Source organism: Lissotriton helveticus, chromosome 6 (assembly GCF_964261635.1).
Source record: "Lissotriton helveticus chromosome 6, aLisHel1.1, whole genome shotgun sequence".
NCBI lineage: Eukaryota > Metazoa > Chordata > Amphibia > Caudata > Salamandridae > Lissotriton > Lissotriton helveticus.
Genome location: NC_136067.1, coordinates 12,421,104 through 12,439,280, shown reverse-complemented (window position 1 = coordinate 12,439,280; position 18,177 = coordinate 12,421,104). Strand labels below are relative to the sequence as shown.

The window sequence follows — 18,177 nt, the reverse complement described above, 5'->3', positions numbered from 1 at the left end:
ACGGATGTTGGGTTGATTTGTCAGAAAAACAGGGATGGATGTTACCAGATGCGTATGTGCTCGCTGTTGTTACAATGGCCCATGGTACAGCACACATAAGCACAAAAGGCATATGCAAGTTGTTGTCTCATGTATGGAAGAATGATGGGATTACTAAGTGTGCAGAGAGAGTGGTTAAGAATTGTATGGTGTGTTTGATGCACAATCCCGGTAAGGGCACTCCCACTCCACCTGGCCATTTTGCCCCTCCTACGTACCCTTTCGAAGTCATCCAGTTGGACTTCATCCACATGGAGAGATGCAACAACTTGAAATACGTGTTGGTTGTGGTATGTGCATTCTCCAGATGGATTGAGGCTTACCCCCTTAAGGATAATACTGCCTTATCCACGGCAAAAATTTTGCTCAAGGAGTATTTTCCCCGATATGGAATGCCTCGGGTTGTATGGTCAGACAACGGAAGTGAGTTCGTGGGAAGTGTGATGAAGAGTGTGTGTCGTGGCCTCGGTATAAATCAAAAATTTCATAGTGCCAATCATCCACAATCAGCGGGCTTGGTGGAAGGATACAATGGCACCCTAAAACTAAAATTGGCTAAAATTCAGGCAACAACTGGTTTATCATGGCCCGACGCTTTGCCCCTAGCTCTCCTATCGACCAGGGCAACTGTACACTCACGAGTAGGGCTTAGCCCATACGAGATTGTGTTCGGTCGTCCTGCTAATATATGGGGAGTCCCAAGGCCTAAAGAGTTTGATAGAATCGAATATCCAATGTTGATTGATTATCTTCATGATCTGACTGCTAAATTGAGTTTGATTCATCAACAGGTCTTTGAGGCTCTGCCGTCACGAACAGAGGGTCCTGGTCATCGGCTCCAACCAGGGGACTGGATCCTTGTCCGTAATTTCGGCCGAAAACGGAACCTTGAGCCGAGATTCGTGGGACCATACCAGGTGCAACTAGCAACGAGGACAGCAGTTCGGCTGGAGGGACGGAAGCACTGGGTACATGCTACCCACACCAAGAAGGTCCCGCTTCCTTTGCCGTCGGACACCTGGATGAGAAGAGGTTTTACTTCATCTGAAACCGAAGTTCCACAACGTTTTGTCCCATTCAGCGAAGCTCAGCTTGTCTCTGACACCCTTGTTGATCCCCCTCAAACAATTTCCTTTCCGTCAACCCTGGAAAATTCGAGTGCTGAACAGTCATCTGAACAATCGGACACTCATTTGCCGTCCAATCCACTATTTGAAGATCAGACTCGCCCTGGGAGCAGCCGATACTTTCTTCGTCCACGTACAAGAAACTAATAAAAAGATTTTTGTTTTTAGGTTTCACACTTGCCCTGAACATAGTGGACATTGTATATTGTATATTTTTTCCCTTTTCGTACAGCCAAGAACATTATAATAAATTGAATGTTCAATTTAGCTAGAACCTATCATCCAGGTTGGCCGTAGGGCCGTGCGGGTACTTCCTTCTGTTTAGCAGCTATCGACACTAGGTCGGTTTCTTTTGTCGATTTCTGGGAACTCCTGGGAATTGATAATCGCTACTCAGAACGAAGTGCGTCAAGAACGTCGCGGACGGTCGTTAGGGGATGGAATCGTCATTGTCTGAGCTGTCGAAAAGAGAGAAAATGTCGGCGCAAAGATCTGCATTAGATAAAATGTTTCGTACAAAATGGTTTTTGCTACAGGTTTTCATATTGTTCCTGACTATATCTATGTTACTGGTAGGGGGAGTATATTTCGGGTCCCAATTCTTACTGCCTTCTACTATACCTACTCTTCCATCTCATGATCTAAATTTCGTTTCAACTGTCTCTCCACATTCCTTTCATCTTCTGCCTCAACACGAACAAGCCAGACGTGCAGAATTTAGAAACAACTCCTTTATTCAACTCTTGCATCAGCATCAGTTAGTGGTAAACACTACCAATTGTTGGGTGTGTGGGTTAATGCCACATACCATGGATAAGGGTATTCCGTACTTGGTGCTGCCTTATAGTTCCCAAGGGTCAGCTCGAGCATTGCAAACTATGTTCCGTAGCGCACTAGATTCCTACCCCCATCGAGAACCACGCTCAGCAAACTTTGGTCCTGGCCCGTACCACAAGACTCTGGCGAGAGCTATTGCTGATTTAGATAGAGATATTTTTGACGCATCACTTATCCCAGAGGAGGAGGTGCGAGCATATAAGGAACTAAGTGAGGCTGAGTATAGTGTATCAGTGGGTGATAGGCAGCTTAAAAGCTCATCACCGATATGGATTGTACCTCACCTTGGTAACTTCTGCCTAAAAGGTCTCGGTCGAAATCCGAGAGCTCAGTTTGGGGAGAGTGCGTGTACTGAGAAATATGTCTTACCAACGCTCTCATCCCCTGTCTTCCTAACTGCCAAGGGTACCTATTTTGTATGTTATGATCGAGCCTATACGTGGTTACCTCATGACTTCTCGGGTACCTGCTACATTGCAAATCTTTTGCCTCCGACTTTCACTGTGGCCTCAGATTATCACAGAACTAGAGTTGTGAGAGGTGTTGTCAACAAAGAAGATACTGCCGGTCAAGAAGCAGGAGACTTCTTTAAGGGTTTCCTACCGTTTTGGGGCCCTATGGTCAATAGCAGGAACCTGAGGCAGTTAACTCGTGTAGTAGAATCAACTGCCAACATAACTGCAAGTGCCCTTGGTAATTTGACAGCCGAGCTTCAGGCGGATAGACTGATGACGTTACAGAACCGTATGGTTCTAGACGTTGTTCTAGCAGATAGAGGTGGTGTGTGTAAGGTCATCCATTCGAGCTGCTGCATATTCATACCTGATAACGCTCCAACGGCTTATCAAGCCATCTCTAAGTTGCACAAAATTTCGGAGTCCATACACGTGGACGAAGGAAATTGGACGCTTCTGGGATGGTTTTGGGGCCTGATATCGACTTGGGGTTGGAAGATTCTGATGATCATAGGGGTTGTTGTGATGTTTCTATTCACATGTTGTCTTTGTGTGCAATGTGGTCCTGCCTTATGTGGCCTTTGTGCTACAACGTGTATAAGACAGCCAGTTGTCACCAAAGAGGCATTGATGGATAGAATAATGTATCAGCAGCATCTAAATGATCTGATGAATATCGAAATCGATTATGATTCCGACTAGTGCTTGCCTACATGAGGGCAAAAGGAGCGTCTGAGGTTCCGTAAAGATTATTACGACGTTTTGGGCATTCTCGAATATGGACGAGTTTGGTATCTACGAACCGTAAATGGTGAGTTCGATAAGTGTACGCATTTTCGCTACACTACCTGATAGGGTTCGCCTAATATTACGTGTTCTTCATCTGAACCCTCGGGTTCCATTTTAGATACGGCACCCATTTTGTTTCTTGCCCTCAAGTAGTCAGCGAGCAGGTAACTGTTCGCCTCCTGACCTTCTGTTTCCCAAGCCTTGCGGAAGACGCATATTCCTTTCATGCGTCTTTATGGCCGGAGGAATGACACAGCGAAGGCAGATGGCTCAGCTTGAGGGTAATCTGGTCGTGCCGGTCTATTGTGACAGCCGTACAGGCGATAGAATTCAACTCTTTGATCCTACGATCATGCTTCCGATATTACCCTCACACTCTTTTCTCTACACATGTCTGACTTCCTTGCAGCTGCTCTTGTCTCTTCTTCTTGGTCATTTACAACTCTAATGGGTGTGCCTAATGGTGGGAAGATGTGCTTTTACAGTTGGGAACCGGCATTGCTACTGTAATTATGTTCCGGGATTCTGAAAACATGAAAGCGACCCTTGGGAAGTTTACTGTGGGAACTGGATTGTAATCTTTTGTTCGCATGTTGTGCAAAGGCAACATTTTGTATAAAAGAGAGCGAACTACATATGCAATTTGAAGCAGACTCGCAGAACCTACATGCCGATGTACTTCTAATGACTCTTGTTTCCCTGCAGTAAATAAACGCTGATCTTTGACGCCGAAGGAAGTGTCCCGTGTCTCTGTCACTTGTGCGCCGAAACAGGTATCCCATGAAGGTTATAGGTGTTGTTCCCTGGCACCGCTGGTTCTTTTAAAAGTCCAGTCCTTCAGTCCCGGGACCTGAATGGCAGTCACTCTCTTTAGGGGGCTACAAGGGTTAGAAGATAGTAGCCAATGGGCTACTTACTTTTAGGGTGACTACACCCTTTGTATGTCAACTCCCTTTGGGAAGAGGGCGTATCCTTAACCCTATTGGCTAGAATCCTCCAATACAATATGAAAGGAGGGAGTCACTTCCGCTCAGGGCACTGTAGGGGTGGCAGGCCGGACTGGGATCGCAAACCAGCCAAGCCTGGTAATTACATCCAACTGGTATCTGAGCGGGGGGGGGGGGCTGGCAGGAACGCTGCTGTGCATTTGTTACAAGGGGCCGAAGTTGCAGGACTGCTGCAAAACTGGCAGCTAGCAGCAAAAACGGCCTCCACCCTTCTGGCCCACTGGGGAAATGCCCGGTGCCCACTACTGCCATTCCGGCCCTGAGGGGTGGCTCGGATTGAGAGGGGACTCACCTCTCCTGCTTACTAATTTACTCACCGACCTTGCAGCCAAAAATGGAGCTTGGTCAGGTGGGTAGGTATCTCCACTGGTCGGGTCTGCGGGTGGGCTCTGGGCGAGGGTGGTGGTAAGCTGGTCCTCGGTGACCTTGCCCCAGTTGCGGCGAGGCATCTGTTGGGTGTGGTGGTGTGTGGTGGGTTTTCGGAAGGTGAAGTGGATGCAGCGGTGGTCGGTCCAGTGGAGTTCGGTGGTGTGGTTGAAGAAGACGTGGAGGCTTGCTGAGAAGATGGGGTCAAGCGTGTTTGCCAGCGGAGTGGGTGGGTGTTGTGACGAGTTGTCTGAGTCCGAGGTTAGCGAGGTTAGCGATCAGGGTGGTGGAGTTGGTGTCGTTGTTGTTCTCGAAGTGGAAGTTCCGGTCCCCGAGGAGGATGTAGTCTGTGGAGGCGAGGGCGTGTGTGTTGATGAAGTCGGCGATGGAATCGCTGAACTGCGGTCAGGGTCCGGGGGGTCTGTAAATGAGTGTTCCTTTGAGGGTGGTGTTGGGGTTGGTGTGGATCTCGAAGTGCAGGTGTTCGGCGGTGCTGAGGCTGTGGGCGGTGTTGGTTGAGACTTTGAGAGTGTTCCTGTGGATGATGGCGATTCCTCCTCCTACTCCGTTGGTGCGGTCCTTGCGGGTGATCTTGTAGCCTTCCAGGATGGCTATGGCGATGTCGGGTGCCGAGGAGGGGTTCAGCCAGGTTTCTGTCAGGAAGACGACGTCTGGGGCGTTGGTGTCGAGTAGGTCCCAAAGTTCGACAGAGTGTTTGCGGGTGGAGCGGGTGTTGAGCTGGATGCATCTCAGGAACTTGGGTTCCTTTTTGGGTGGGTTGGCGGGCCGGATGCTGGTGAAGCTGCAGTTCCGGCAGGAGAAGGGTCCTTGGGTGCGTTTCCGGGTGACCTGGTAGCAGGTGCGGGATCGTCCGGCGTTGAGTGCGTAAAGAGTGCTGGAGTCGTAGTGGTGGTGGGCTCCGTGGTGTGTGCAGGGGGCCAGGGGTCCTGGCGCTGGGCGCGGTCCAGGCACGGACGGGCGCAGACGGGCTTGCCGTAGGCCTCCATATGAGGGGCTGTGGGAGGGAGGAGCAGCTGGGAGGCGGGAGTGGGGTGGAAAATGGGTTTGGAGGGGGGCGGGCCGCAGGGGAGCAGCGGTGGGAAGCTAAAGGGGGGAGCAGGTGGGGGTCACAGACGGCAAGGGACAACAAGAGAGGGGGCCACAAGGGAGAAAAACAGGCACAAAATACCAGCAGTGGGTCACGGAGAACTAGTCAGAAGAAAAACGAGGCAGGCAGTACAGAGGCGAACTGAAATAAAATCTAAGAGCAGGCGAGATACCGGTCAATGGGCGACAGCAGCAGCGTTGCTCAGGTCACACAGGAGGCTCCGTGGGGGTGAGGGGAGCGACCTGCCTGGTGACAGAGTCAAGGGTCGCATTTCCACCCCCCCATGCTGGCAGACTTACTCCCTCTGACAAGGCAGCTGTTGAAAAGTCACCTTATGAAGGATTAACCAGCAGAGCACAGGAGGGTTGTCCACCAGTAACATAGCATAAGTATTGTAAAGCAAACGTTCACCCAAGGGCATCCTGACGCTGAATAACAGATGTTTATTGTTACCCAACTCCGTGGTTTAATTTTATTGACCTCAGAAAGATGAATGGCTGAGTGGACCCGCCGGGATTTGAACCTGTGACCATGAGGACCCGGCTTAGCCATGGCCACTGGGAAGGTCACGCAAAGTGGAAATACAAGGTATGCACCACATATCAGCCTGGATTTGGCACATATTTGGGGCGCCATGACTACCTTTCCATGAAGGCCCACCACTTACTCCCTGCTGTTCTTGCACATAACTAGCTCCACTGGCCCGATACTGGACCAGCCACAGCAGACCGGTCAGGGGTTCTGCACCTAAGTGGTTAGTGACAACTAGACATTAGTGGCCCCAAAGGCAGTGCAGGAGGCGTCTACACCGGCTTAGTGCCCCCTTGAGTACACTACACAGGGTGGTATCGTGGGGGAGCTATCCCTTGCCACCATCCTCATCAGGCCGTTACCCTGAAAGGTGTGGGCAGCACCTCGACAGAATATAAATATCTGTCTGACTGGACTTTACGTTATCAGCATTTGTGAAGCGCCTTCTACCTTTAGTATGACGCTGAAGCACTTTCTTAATTGGGGACCTATTTTCAAGGTCCTAGAATTCCATGTATCCGTTGAACATGGTTGTTTATTTGCAGAGTGTTACTAGAGGTTTTTTTGATGTTTTTTGATTTGCATAGGGTAGTAGAGGTTTGCTTTGGTTGTTGATTTGCATTAGGTTTACTCATCCTCGTCCTCCCCAAAACTGATCCAAATCACTCCCCACCTTTTTCACGGGCACTTATGCAAACATTGCGGCATTTCTGCAAAAGTGCCAATTTCGCGGGCACTTTTGTAAAAATCGCTACATTTTTACAAAAGTGCCGATTTCGCTGCAAACCGCGAAATTGGGAAATCACGAAATCCTAGAGGGTCTGACTAATTAATCCAACCCTGGGGGGTTTATTAACCTGAGATGTTTGGTACCAAACATCTTGGGATTCGGTGAAGTCATCATGGAGCTGTGGAACTTCTTGTGACAAGCTCCCAGCCCATGTACTCTGTATGGCTTCACTGTGCACTTATAATGTCTAAGAATGGACTCGGACACCATAGGGGCATATGTGCTCATGCAGTTATACCCTCACGTGAGGTTTCCTGCACCCTGTCTTAGAGCTGTAAGGCCTGCTGTAGGGGTGACTGACCTATGCCTCTTGCTTTGCTGATTGGCCTGGCACACAGGGAGGTGTGCCAGGTCGACTCTTCACTTTTAGTTGCACCAAAACATGCAGGCTGCAGTGGCATGTGCATGTGGTTGGTGAGGGTCGCTGAGGGTGGTGTAGTACATGCTGCAGCCCTTAGAGACCCTCTCTGGTCACAAGAACCTTGGTATAACTGGTAACTTCTACCAGGGATTAATATGTCAGCCAGAGTTGTGCCAATTTTTGAAACAAAGGTACAGTTTTGGGAAAGAACACAAGCACTGGGAACCTGGTTAGACGGAACCCAGTGCACGTTCAGATACGTCAGTCAGGCAAAAAGTGGGGGCTAAACATTCAAAAAGTGATACTTTCCTACACATGCCATACATTTCAGCACTTGTAATCTACATTTCAAAACATCACTTTTATTTCTGACCACGTCATCATCATGTCAATACATGCCATTTAAACATGGGTCATATTCATTTTTAAAACGTATCTTATTTTTTTCATTCCATACCCAATTATTCTCACAAGGCTTTATATTATCTTCAACAAGTTTCATAATCATTTTAATGTACATCATATTAATTTTTACATAAGCCATATTAATTTTAACAAGTGCTGCATTTATTTGAACATGTGTCATATTCATTTCAACCCCTGGAATTCAAATGTCAAGACATGCAATATTCACTTCAACCCATGCTATATTAGTTTCAACAAATGTCATGATCATTTCAGTGTAGGCCATATTCATTTTAACACATTTCAAAAGGGAGGGGTCATAATCCACCCAATGTCCACACTTCTTTTCCTGCACATTGGGTGGATTATGATGGTATAAACATTTTAGAACTTGGACACACCACAGCTTAGGGACTTAGTTAAGTCCGTGAGGGAGTTATAAAGTTTATAGTGACCCCTCTATTGCTGGATATATAGCTTTGGGTGTAATGTCTGGTGATCAGGCCCATTGTTTATTGATAATACGTTGAGTGGGGGGCGGCCTGATCATTTCTTCCCCCTTTAGCTTATATTGTTTGGAATCCTTTCAGAGGGTGCCAGGGCTGGCAGGGGAAACAACCTTTACAACGCAACTTTTACAACGCACTACCATTACAATGAAACTTTTACAACGAAGCATCCATTACATCGCATGCCATTACAACGCAACCATTACAACGCATGACACTACAACGCATACCACTACAACGCATGTCATTACAACGCATACCATTACAACGCATAACATTACAACGCATAGTACCCTTAAACTATCCAACACTTACCCTACTGTTGCCCCCCCTGGAGTTAGAATAGTAATTTTTACCCCCACACTATCCAACACTTACCCTACTGTTGCACCCCCTGCAGTTAGAATAGTAATTTTTACCCCTACACTATCCAACTCTTACCCTACTGTTGCATCCCCTGGAGTTATAATAGTAATTTTTACCCCTACACTATCCAACACTTACCATACATGCAATGTAATGTTATGCGTTGTAATGGTATGCGTTGTAAAGGTAGTATGCGTTGTAATGGAATGCATTGTAAAGGTATTTTTAAAAAAATTTTTGTAATGGAATGCGTTGTAATGGATGTTGCGTTGTAAACAATGCGTTGTAAAGGTATGCGTTGTAAATGTATGCATTGTAACGTCATACATCCAGCTGGCAGCATTCTCTGGACCTTCCTTGTGGGGTGAGACCAGGACTGTTAGGTGTATGGTTGGTCTCTGTCTGCAGTGGCACTGAGTTGAATTGATGCGTTCGCACCATCCCTTCTTGTGCTGCTTCAGTGAGGCTCCCTTAGGAGGAGGGTCACCCCCTGGGATGGGTCCTGAGCTAGCTTGCTGTGCCATCAGACTGAGGTGGCATCCTAATGATGGCAGCCAGCAACACTTAAGCCATGGTGGGGTAGCTTGATCTGTACTCAAACACGAGCTGAGTGCTTGCACAAAGAAGTCGGGCGTCGACCTGTCACAAACCCATCGAAGTTTCGCCCCTTTTATGTCTCCTTAATATCTGGAAAGCAACTGATCTTTCTAGAGCCGAGATAGCTTGGGTCTCCCTTGGCTGTATGGTAGCGAAACGCAACATAGCAAGAACCTGGAAGGGCTTACTCAAACCCAAGTTTTGTGACTGGGAGTCCGATATGGACTGGTGTATGCAGGCAGAGAGGTTGGTGTACAAGAGCAGAGGGTGTCGCCAAAAATGGAGGAGAATTTGGGAAGCATGGGACTGATTGGCACCCCCTTTGATAATACCTCACGCATCTTGTAGATCTTGTGACGAAATAATGTCTATTTTATTTTAAATTGTTGGTGCCACTACCTCAGAGGGTTGTACTAATGTACCATCTTGCCAAAGACTGTACCAATCTACTTAATGTATGTCTGACTATCTGGAAATGCACTGCACTTTGTTCCTTTTTTGTTTTTACATTCCCTGTTTTGCTTTATTAAAAAAAAAGGAGTTATAAAGAAGTTGGGCGGTCCTAACAAGTTTCACCATTGTAACTACACAGCTTTATTTTGTTATCATAGAATTGAATATGGATCCAGAGGGAATATTTCCTGACAGGTTCGGCTGGGTGGACTGTCCTTGGTGTGTCAGGCCTAGCCTCATTTGCATATGATTCGTTTATGTCTGCAATACCACAGACGCACTTCAAAACAATGGATTGGAATGCGGCCGAGAGTAAGTTCCAGTGGTTGTGATTAATTTAGGCATTCCACTCATCAGTTTTATGCTCTCCATTTATAGGTTCTGTAATAATGGGTCAGGAGATGGCTTCCCGGAGCACCTTATGAAATTCCCAATCTGCATTATGCCTTACATTTTAGATTTCCTCAATGCATCCTCAATTCATGCAGCTCAAAGCACCTGCTAAAAATCAGAAATCATACTCAAAAAGTAACAAATGTTTTCTATACTGAGTTCCAGGCCTAAGCAGACACAGCAGAGCTTTACATGTTGCTAAGAAGTGAGCGGGGTAAATGTAACGATAACATTTAGAAGGCACTAAAGAGGGCGGGGGGCTGTAGTGAAGGTGGGCTTGGGGGCTTGGACAGCCGCGGCGAGCTGATCATCCGTCTTGAAGGTCTGTTTTGTATCTGTGATGAATATGGTGTAGACGCTTCAACTGTTATATCAAGTGCTTGCAGCTGTCTTGTTGCTGCTGAAAGTGCATTAGATGTGTCTTTGATGTGGCTGAACACATCTGCCACCCAGTTCACACTTCTGGATGTCACTTGTCCTCTGGTGCCCTTTCTGCAGGGGTTTCATGGTTTCTGGAGGACTGTTCACACTCGCTAAGGGCGCCCCCCACAGGCCGATGGCCACCACTGCTGCTGGCTGTGGCCTGGCTCTGCAGGCCACCGTTGGCACAGGATGCACTTTTGGGGTGAGCCGCCTCCTTGCTGTGGCTGAGGTTGTCAGGCAGACTTGTCTTCCTGCCTAAACCCTCTTCCTGGCACATGTCTGTCAGGGAGATTCCATTTTGCCCATCACGTTGGCTGTGGGGAAAGGCAGTGTTGTTCCTGTTGGAAATAGAAGAGACACGAATGTTAGGAAAATACATTCTAAACAGTGAAAATTCCTAGTTAGGTCTCAGCTAGACAGTGTATGCGCTGTCTCGAAGAGACATGTTGTATATACTTTATGGGCTTCAACCCGCCCCTAGGCTTCCCATTTGCTGTCTCCATCGTCAATCTTATATTCTTTCTCCTCATTTGTCCATGACATGCATTTGTCATGCCTCTTCCTGTGTTTATCCCTCCCCGAGAGCATGGACCTATTACATTGTAACTCCAATGCTCCATTTCAGGATCTGTTTCAGGAACTACTTTTTTCTTTGTTAAAGAGCAGTTAACATGAGTGCTCATGTTTTTCACTCGCTGCGCCATGCTCCTCTGTAAACAGGGCGGTAAATCTTGTTCTTATCTTGTCACATTTGTGCATTCAAAAATCAGGTCAAATTCCAGACACTGTTTTCCGAGGGTGCCTATTTGGCTATTTTACTCAAGACTGGTGTACGTCGACACTCAGATCCTGTAATTTTGCACCGGCAAATCAAAGTTAAATACTTTCAACATACTGCGTTTATTTAGATACTTTCAACATACTGCGTTTATTTAGATACTTTCAACATACTGCGTTTATTTAGATACTTTCAACATACTGCGTTTATTTACATTTTGATTTGACGGTGCACCATTGTTTTTAATTCTGAGTGCATCTGATTTCATTGCAAACATACGCTTAAACTAAGGCTTTTAATGCCATGATTTTTTTATTAATACATACCTAAATAAACTATTTCCATTTATATATACCTGGTGTGGTGCTCTTTTCATTCGGTCATTCAAGAGATTATAGACTGGTAAAACAAGCTGCTTTACATTCCTTCAAGACTTAGCCTGAAGGCTGCTCTACACAGCTACCACTAGGATAGCTTTCTATAAAGGTTGTCTTTAACCTACCCTCAATAAGGGTCGTTTGGACTGGTGCAAGGTGCCCACGAGAATAGTGGACATCATATGCCAGGCCAACTTCTCACAAGAGGCAGCTTTAGTTTAGACCCAGCAGCGTTCTTCAAAAGAGTCTCTGAAGTCTGTCCGGCCGAGGGGTGGCCTCCTAAACTGGCTAGAGAAGAAAGCGCGCTCCGCAGGAGAATGGTCAGTAAAATGGCCGATCCATTCTCAGAAGGAGCAGGGACGTGTCTTCCTCTTTTGTCATGATTCTACTAAGAGGGCGGCCATCTTAGAAGGGAGCTCTGATTTTCAACTCTGCCTGCAACATTCTGGGTCCTAAGTGACCCTAACCCTCCTTTCCGCAGACGCTCCTGAAGAGGCACACTCGGTACTTGCACCGGATGGAGCAGGTTCAAACCTGTGGTTGGAGCACACGCAAGGGTGTTCTCTTGAGGTGGTCATCTCCCACTTCACTGGTGGAGGTTCTTGGGCACAGTCATCTACTGGTCTCATCCAGGTATCACACCGAAAGCTGGGAGCAGGGCTGCTTCTTTACACGAGCCTCTCAGGCAGTCGCCTCTGCCCCTCTTTCCTCAAGCTAGCAGAGTTACGCCCAAGTGGTACTTATCCCATGATTACTCTTCCTGCTGGTATGTGAATAGGTCAGGTTGATGTGGTTAGAAGCCCAATGAATGCTCCAGGTGGTTGTCCTCGTTGCAAAGCTTGTCGACTTGCAGCATCCCTTTCTGCCTCTGAGGGTTGCGGCAGTGGGATGACCTACCCCTCAGAGGATTGGGGCAGCGGGATGATCTGCCCCTCAGAGGGCTGGGTCAGTGGGATGACCTCCCCCTCTGAGGGTTGGGGCAGGGGGGTGACCTGACCCTCTGCGGGCTGGGGCAGTGGGATGACCTGCCCCTCAGAGTTGAGGCAGTGGAATGAGCTGCCCCTCTGAGGGTTGGGGCAGTGGGATGACCTGACCTTCTGAGGGCTGGGGCAGTGGGATGACCTGGCCCTCTGAGGGTTGGGACAGTGGGGTGACCTGCCACTCCGAGGGTTGGAGCAGTGGGACGACCTACCCCTCTGAGAGTTGGGGCAGTGGGATGATCTGCCCCTTAGAGGGCTGGGTCAGTGGGATGACCTGACCCTCTTAGGGCTGGGGCACTGGGATGACCTTGCCCTCTGAGGGTTGGGGCAGTGGGATGACCTGCCCCTCAGAGGGTTGGGGCAGTGGGACGACCTGCCCCTCAGAGGGTTGGGGCAGTGGGATGACCTGACCTTCTGAGGGCTGGGGCAGTGGGATGACCTGCCACTCCGAGGGTTGGGGCAGTGGGACGACATGCCCCTCTGAAGGTTGGGGCAGTGGAATGACCTGCCTCTCTGAGGGTTGGGTCGGTGGGATGACCGGCCCCTCTGAGGGTTGGGGCAGTGGGGTGACCTGCCCCTCTGAGGGCTGGGGCAGTGGGATATTCTGCCCCTCTGAGGGTTGGGGCAGTGGGATGATCTGCCCCTCTGTTATCTGGACCCGATCCTAACTAGCCAATGTGAGAAGCAAGGAATGAGGGGTAAAGGAAAGAAGGAACAATTTGTGGAAGGGGGAGAAGTAAAGACATTGGGAAATAAAGAAAGGAGAGTAGGTAGAACGGTGGTGTAGAGCTCAGAGGATGAAAGGTCGAGTGGATCAATTGGTGAAATGATGAAAGGGTTGATGGATGGGTAGGTGGACTGTGGAAGGAATGCTTCAAGCTTGTACTTTGCTGTTACAGGTATGTTTTCAATCCTGGCTTCTCCCGTGGGACATTGGGGGGATGGGGGGTGTTGGACAGGCCACATGAAGGGCCGCTCTCCCCCGGCCCAACCAGGCCCGAACCAGCCACGCAAGTACCACACACCACCATTGCACGTCCACCGTCCCCGCAGGGACCCCTACACTCGAACCTGTTGACCGCGTAGGCCGACCCACTACCGGCCTGCGCGCCCATACTGGGCGCCATCTTGGACACTCCACCACGAGGCCGCCTGGCCCCCGATCGACCTCAACCCTGGGCCTGGCCAGGCCTCAGACATTCCGGCACCAACATCCACCCAGGAGGTGAGCGGGCTACTTGGTCAGTCAATGGGAGTAGGAGGTGTCGATGGCTCTCCCCCGCCAAGTGCCGCTCGCCCATCGCCTCCCCGGGCGCTGGCTCCACCCCCCTGCTGGGTGTCTGAACCCCCTCATCCCGGACCTCCCGACCTCCAAGTGCGAGGGTCCGGACATCAAAGCACACCAGCCCTATAACTGGGGCAGCTCCAGAGCAGGAGGGCAGTTGTATCTTGGAGTCGAGAGACGCAAAGAAGAACTCATCCTTGACGGACTACTGGCGCTGCCGTAGCTCTGTCTTGTGCACCCTCGTCTTGCCTGCTGGCGCTGCCGCGGCTTTGGGAACCACCCTATCCTTCATCATCGTCGGGACCTGCTGGCGTGGCCGCGGACCGTTTGTAACCACCACCTTCATCGGGACCTGCTGGCTCTGCCGCGGACCGTCGTCTTCCTTCATCCATCTCGGGACCTGCTGGCTCCGCCGCGGCCCGTTCATCTACACCACCGAGCTCGAGGATTGAGAGCTATTTTCCATCTTTTTGGTAACAAGACTGTCCCGCTACCCTTTTCCCAAACAGAGACCAGAATAGAGGGGACCCCTGAGTCCAGACCTCCTTGTGCCATTCTACCGTACTTGAAGAATTGTCTATAAAGTATCGTTGAACTTTATCATTGTGTGGTGTCCGTCTGTGGGGGGGAAGTTACTTGTCTGTACGATTCACCGGAGACGGCTCTCCCCGGAGACCTCTCCCCGTATCCTCGGCCGACCCTCCCGGTCCGTCTAACATTGGTGGCCAGCGACGGGACCCGAATCACCGCATAAACCGTACAGAGAGTAGCTCACCCCACGGCGAATCACGATGTCAACTAAAGACAGCGGATCAACGGAGAAATTCCAGATGGAGAAATTGGGCGAGTACAGCCATCGTGAACTTAAACAGTTCTGTATCGAATTAGGTATCGCTACCACCGGACTAAATACCAAAGATGACTTTAAGCAGGCCCTGGAATCTTGGGCAGAAACCGGGGCTGCCGGAACCCCCGATCAAGACATCGCAGCACAAACCCCCATGGCCCCTGAAGAACGAAGAACGGGTCTCTCGCCAGACGAGATCCAGGAACGAGAAAGAACCCGACTACACGAGCTGGAAATGGCCCGGCTCAAAATGGACGTTGAACTAAAGTTGGCCGAACAGAAAATCAACTTAGAGCACCTGCGTCTCCGAGAAGAAAGAGAGGAGAAACAGAGACAAAGGGAGCTCGAGGAAAAGAAACTGGCATATGAACATGAGCGGAAATTAGCTGAAATCGACCTACGCAAACAGAATAAAGAAACAGGGGTGCCCGAGCAACCCCACACTCCAGGGGCAACAGAGAAGAAGGTACACATCCCCAAGGATGTCGTTCGAGAATACTTCCGAGAGGACGACATCCAGCAATGGTTTAAGGCCTATGAAATCGCTATGACTGCACACCGGATCGATAGAAGCGATTGGGGGGCCGGTCTGTGGGGGAGATTCCTCAATGAGGGCCGCGACGCCCTGCTGCAACTCCCGGACCAGCAGATGACCTCCTATGACCATATGAAAGCTGCACTCCTCACCCGCTATGGCCTCACACCCGAGATGTACCGTCAGAGGTTCCGAGACTGCACCCGCATCCCAGGTACAACTTGGGTGGACTATGTCAATTACTTTAGCCGAGCCTTCGAGGGCTGGATCAAAGGAAGCAAGGTCACAACCTACGAACAACTGTTCAATCTTATGGTATGGGAGCATCTGTCGAACAATTGCTTCATTGAACTTCGCCAGCACATCCTCGACAGCAAGTTAACGGATCCCCGGCAGCTCGCAGCCGAAGCAGACCGGTGGGAGATCACCAGAGTGAGTCGAAATGGGTCCTCCGAACAGAACCGGAACAACAATGGTCAGCACCGTCCCCGAGGAGGTGGAGGCCAAGGACGCGGAAGAAGCAACGCTCCGGTCACCCCCACTACCAGCCCCACCCCCCCGGCCAACCGGGGCAGCACCCCAGCGCGACCGGGACATCGAGCCAATATTACCTGCCATCGATGTCAACGAGTCGGACACTATGCAAACGACCCAAACTGCCCCCAGTACCAGAGCCCAAGACCCCGCCAAGTAGCCGCTGCTGCTCTGGGGGAGGAACGGATCTCAGAGGAACAAGAAGAATATGAACAGGAACACCAAGAATGGGAGCCAGCCGCCATGGCTCTCGCCTGCCTAGGGGGGAGAGACATGGTCCCGCGGGTCCCCCTACCCGCTAACACCCAGAAGTACAGCCAATGGGTGGGCATCAATGGACGCCGGGCTGAAGCCCTTCGTGACACTGGGGCCAGTGTAACAGCCGTCCGCTGTCACCTGGTGACCCCCGAACAATACTTACCAAACATTCTCTGCCCTGTACGTTCAGCCGATAACTCAGAGAGTCTGTGTCGGATGGCCTGCGTCCCCTTCGAATGGGGAGGGGTCTCCGGCATGTTGAAGGTGACGGTCCGAGATGATGCCCCCGTAGACTGCCTCCTGGGTAATGACCTGGAAAGCTCTCCGTGGGCAGCAGTCGAACGAAAAGAGCACCTGGGGATGCTGGGCGTCCCGGACTGGGCGTGCGTCACCACCCGGTCCATGACCGCCCGTGCCAACACCCGCCCAGAGGAACTCGAATGGCCGGCGCCACCGCCTCCGGTCGCCCCCGCCGAAACCACCGACCGTGACGTCCCCCCCGAACCAGCTCAACCTCCAGACCTCGCTAACCTCGACCAGTGGCCTCAAGAGGGGGGGCCCACGCAAGAACAATTTCGCCAAGAACAAAAGACCTGTCCCTCCCTCGAGGGACTCCGCCAGCAAGCGCTAGCCCAAAGCGCAGGGGACACCTCCGGAACTCACTGGGTCTACTGGGACAATGATCTGCTGTACAGTGAGCAAAGAATCGCGGAGCTGGGGGCCAGCCGAGTCCTAGTAGTACCCCTCCGTTTTAGAGACTTTCTGCTAAACCTGGCCCACGATGTCCCCCTGGCAGGACACTTGGGTCAAGACAAAACCTATAGCCGCCTGGTGACCCACTTCTTCTGGCCCAAAATGAGGGACAATGTACACCAGCATTGCCGATCTTGCCCCACGTGCCAAGCCAGTGGGAAGAGCGGCCGCAAACTGAAAGCCCCCCTGCAACCTTTTCCCGTGGTCACCACCCCGTTCGAGAGGGTCGGAATCGATATCGTAGGGCCCCTGGACCCGCGCACAAAACAAGGCCATCGATTCATCCTGGTGCTAGTGGACCACGCCACCCGCTACCCGGAGGCTGTTCCCCTGCGGACTGTGACAGCCCCGGTAGTCGGCCGGGCTCTGATGGGGATCTTCTCCCGGGTGGGCTTCCCCCGGGAGGTCGTCAGTGACAGAGGCACGAACTTTATTTCGAAATATATGAAATCTCTCTGGCAACAGTGCGGGGTTACCTACCGGTTCACGACCCCCTATCACCCTCAAGGAAACGGACTCGTTGAGCGGTTCAACCGCACGCTCAAAGGGATGATCGGGGGGTTGGAAGAGCCCCTCCGTCGCCAGTGGGATGTACTGTTGCCGTGCCTTCTCTTCGCATATCGAGAGGTTCCCCAGAAGTCCCTGGGCTTCAGCCCATTTGAACTGCTATATGGACACCCCGTGCGCGGGCCGCTCAGCCTAGTTAAGGAAGGCTGGGAGATGCCCCCTCTAAAGAACCCACCAGATGTTTTCCGCTACCTCCTAACACTCCGCAACCAGACCCGGCGATTCCGAGAACTAGCAAAAGCCAACCTAGAGGCCAGTCAGGAGGACATGAAAAGGTGGTATGACCGGAATGCCTCCTCCATCGAATTTGAACCTGGGCAACAGGTATGGGTGATGTCCCCCACCGAACCCTGCGCCCTACAAGACAAGTGGACAGGGCCCTTCAAAGTGGTCGAGCGCAAGGGTCCGGCTACCTATCTCATCAACTTGGAATCTTCCCGGAACCCCCTCCGGGTCCTCCACGCTAACAGACTGAAACCGCACTTTGTACGGACAGAACTCAGCCTCCTGATGGCCACAGACAATGGGGCTGAAGAGGACTCCGAGCCCCTCCCGGACCTCCTACGAACGCGGGAGAAAGACGGTTCCGTAGATGGGGTCCGACTCTCAGAGGCCCTCACCCGAGAGCAACACCAGGAGTGCCAAGTTCTCCTGTCACAATTCGCCAGCCTGTTCTCCCTCACCCCAGGTGTCACTTCCTGGTGTAC

The 18,177-nt window shown here is 50.8% G+C and overlaps 1 protein-coding gene across 1 annotated transcript in view; it reads right to left on the bottom strand.

The window, feature by feature from the left end:
• Positions 1 to 7,776: 7,776 nt before the first annotated feature.
• The window catches only part of LOC144762137 (solute carrier family 22 member 7-like), a 184,249-nt gene continuing 173,848 nt past the window's right edge, over positions 7,777 to 18,177 (bottom strand). The window contains exon 10 of the mRNA XM_078647283.1: positions 7,777 to 10,894. Within this exon, the coding sequence (XP_078503409.1) occupies positions 10,603 to 10,894 (292 nt within the window). The 3' untranslated portion in view covers positions 7,777 to 10,602. The remainder of the gene's footprint in view (positions 10,895 to 18,177) is intronic.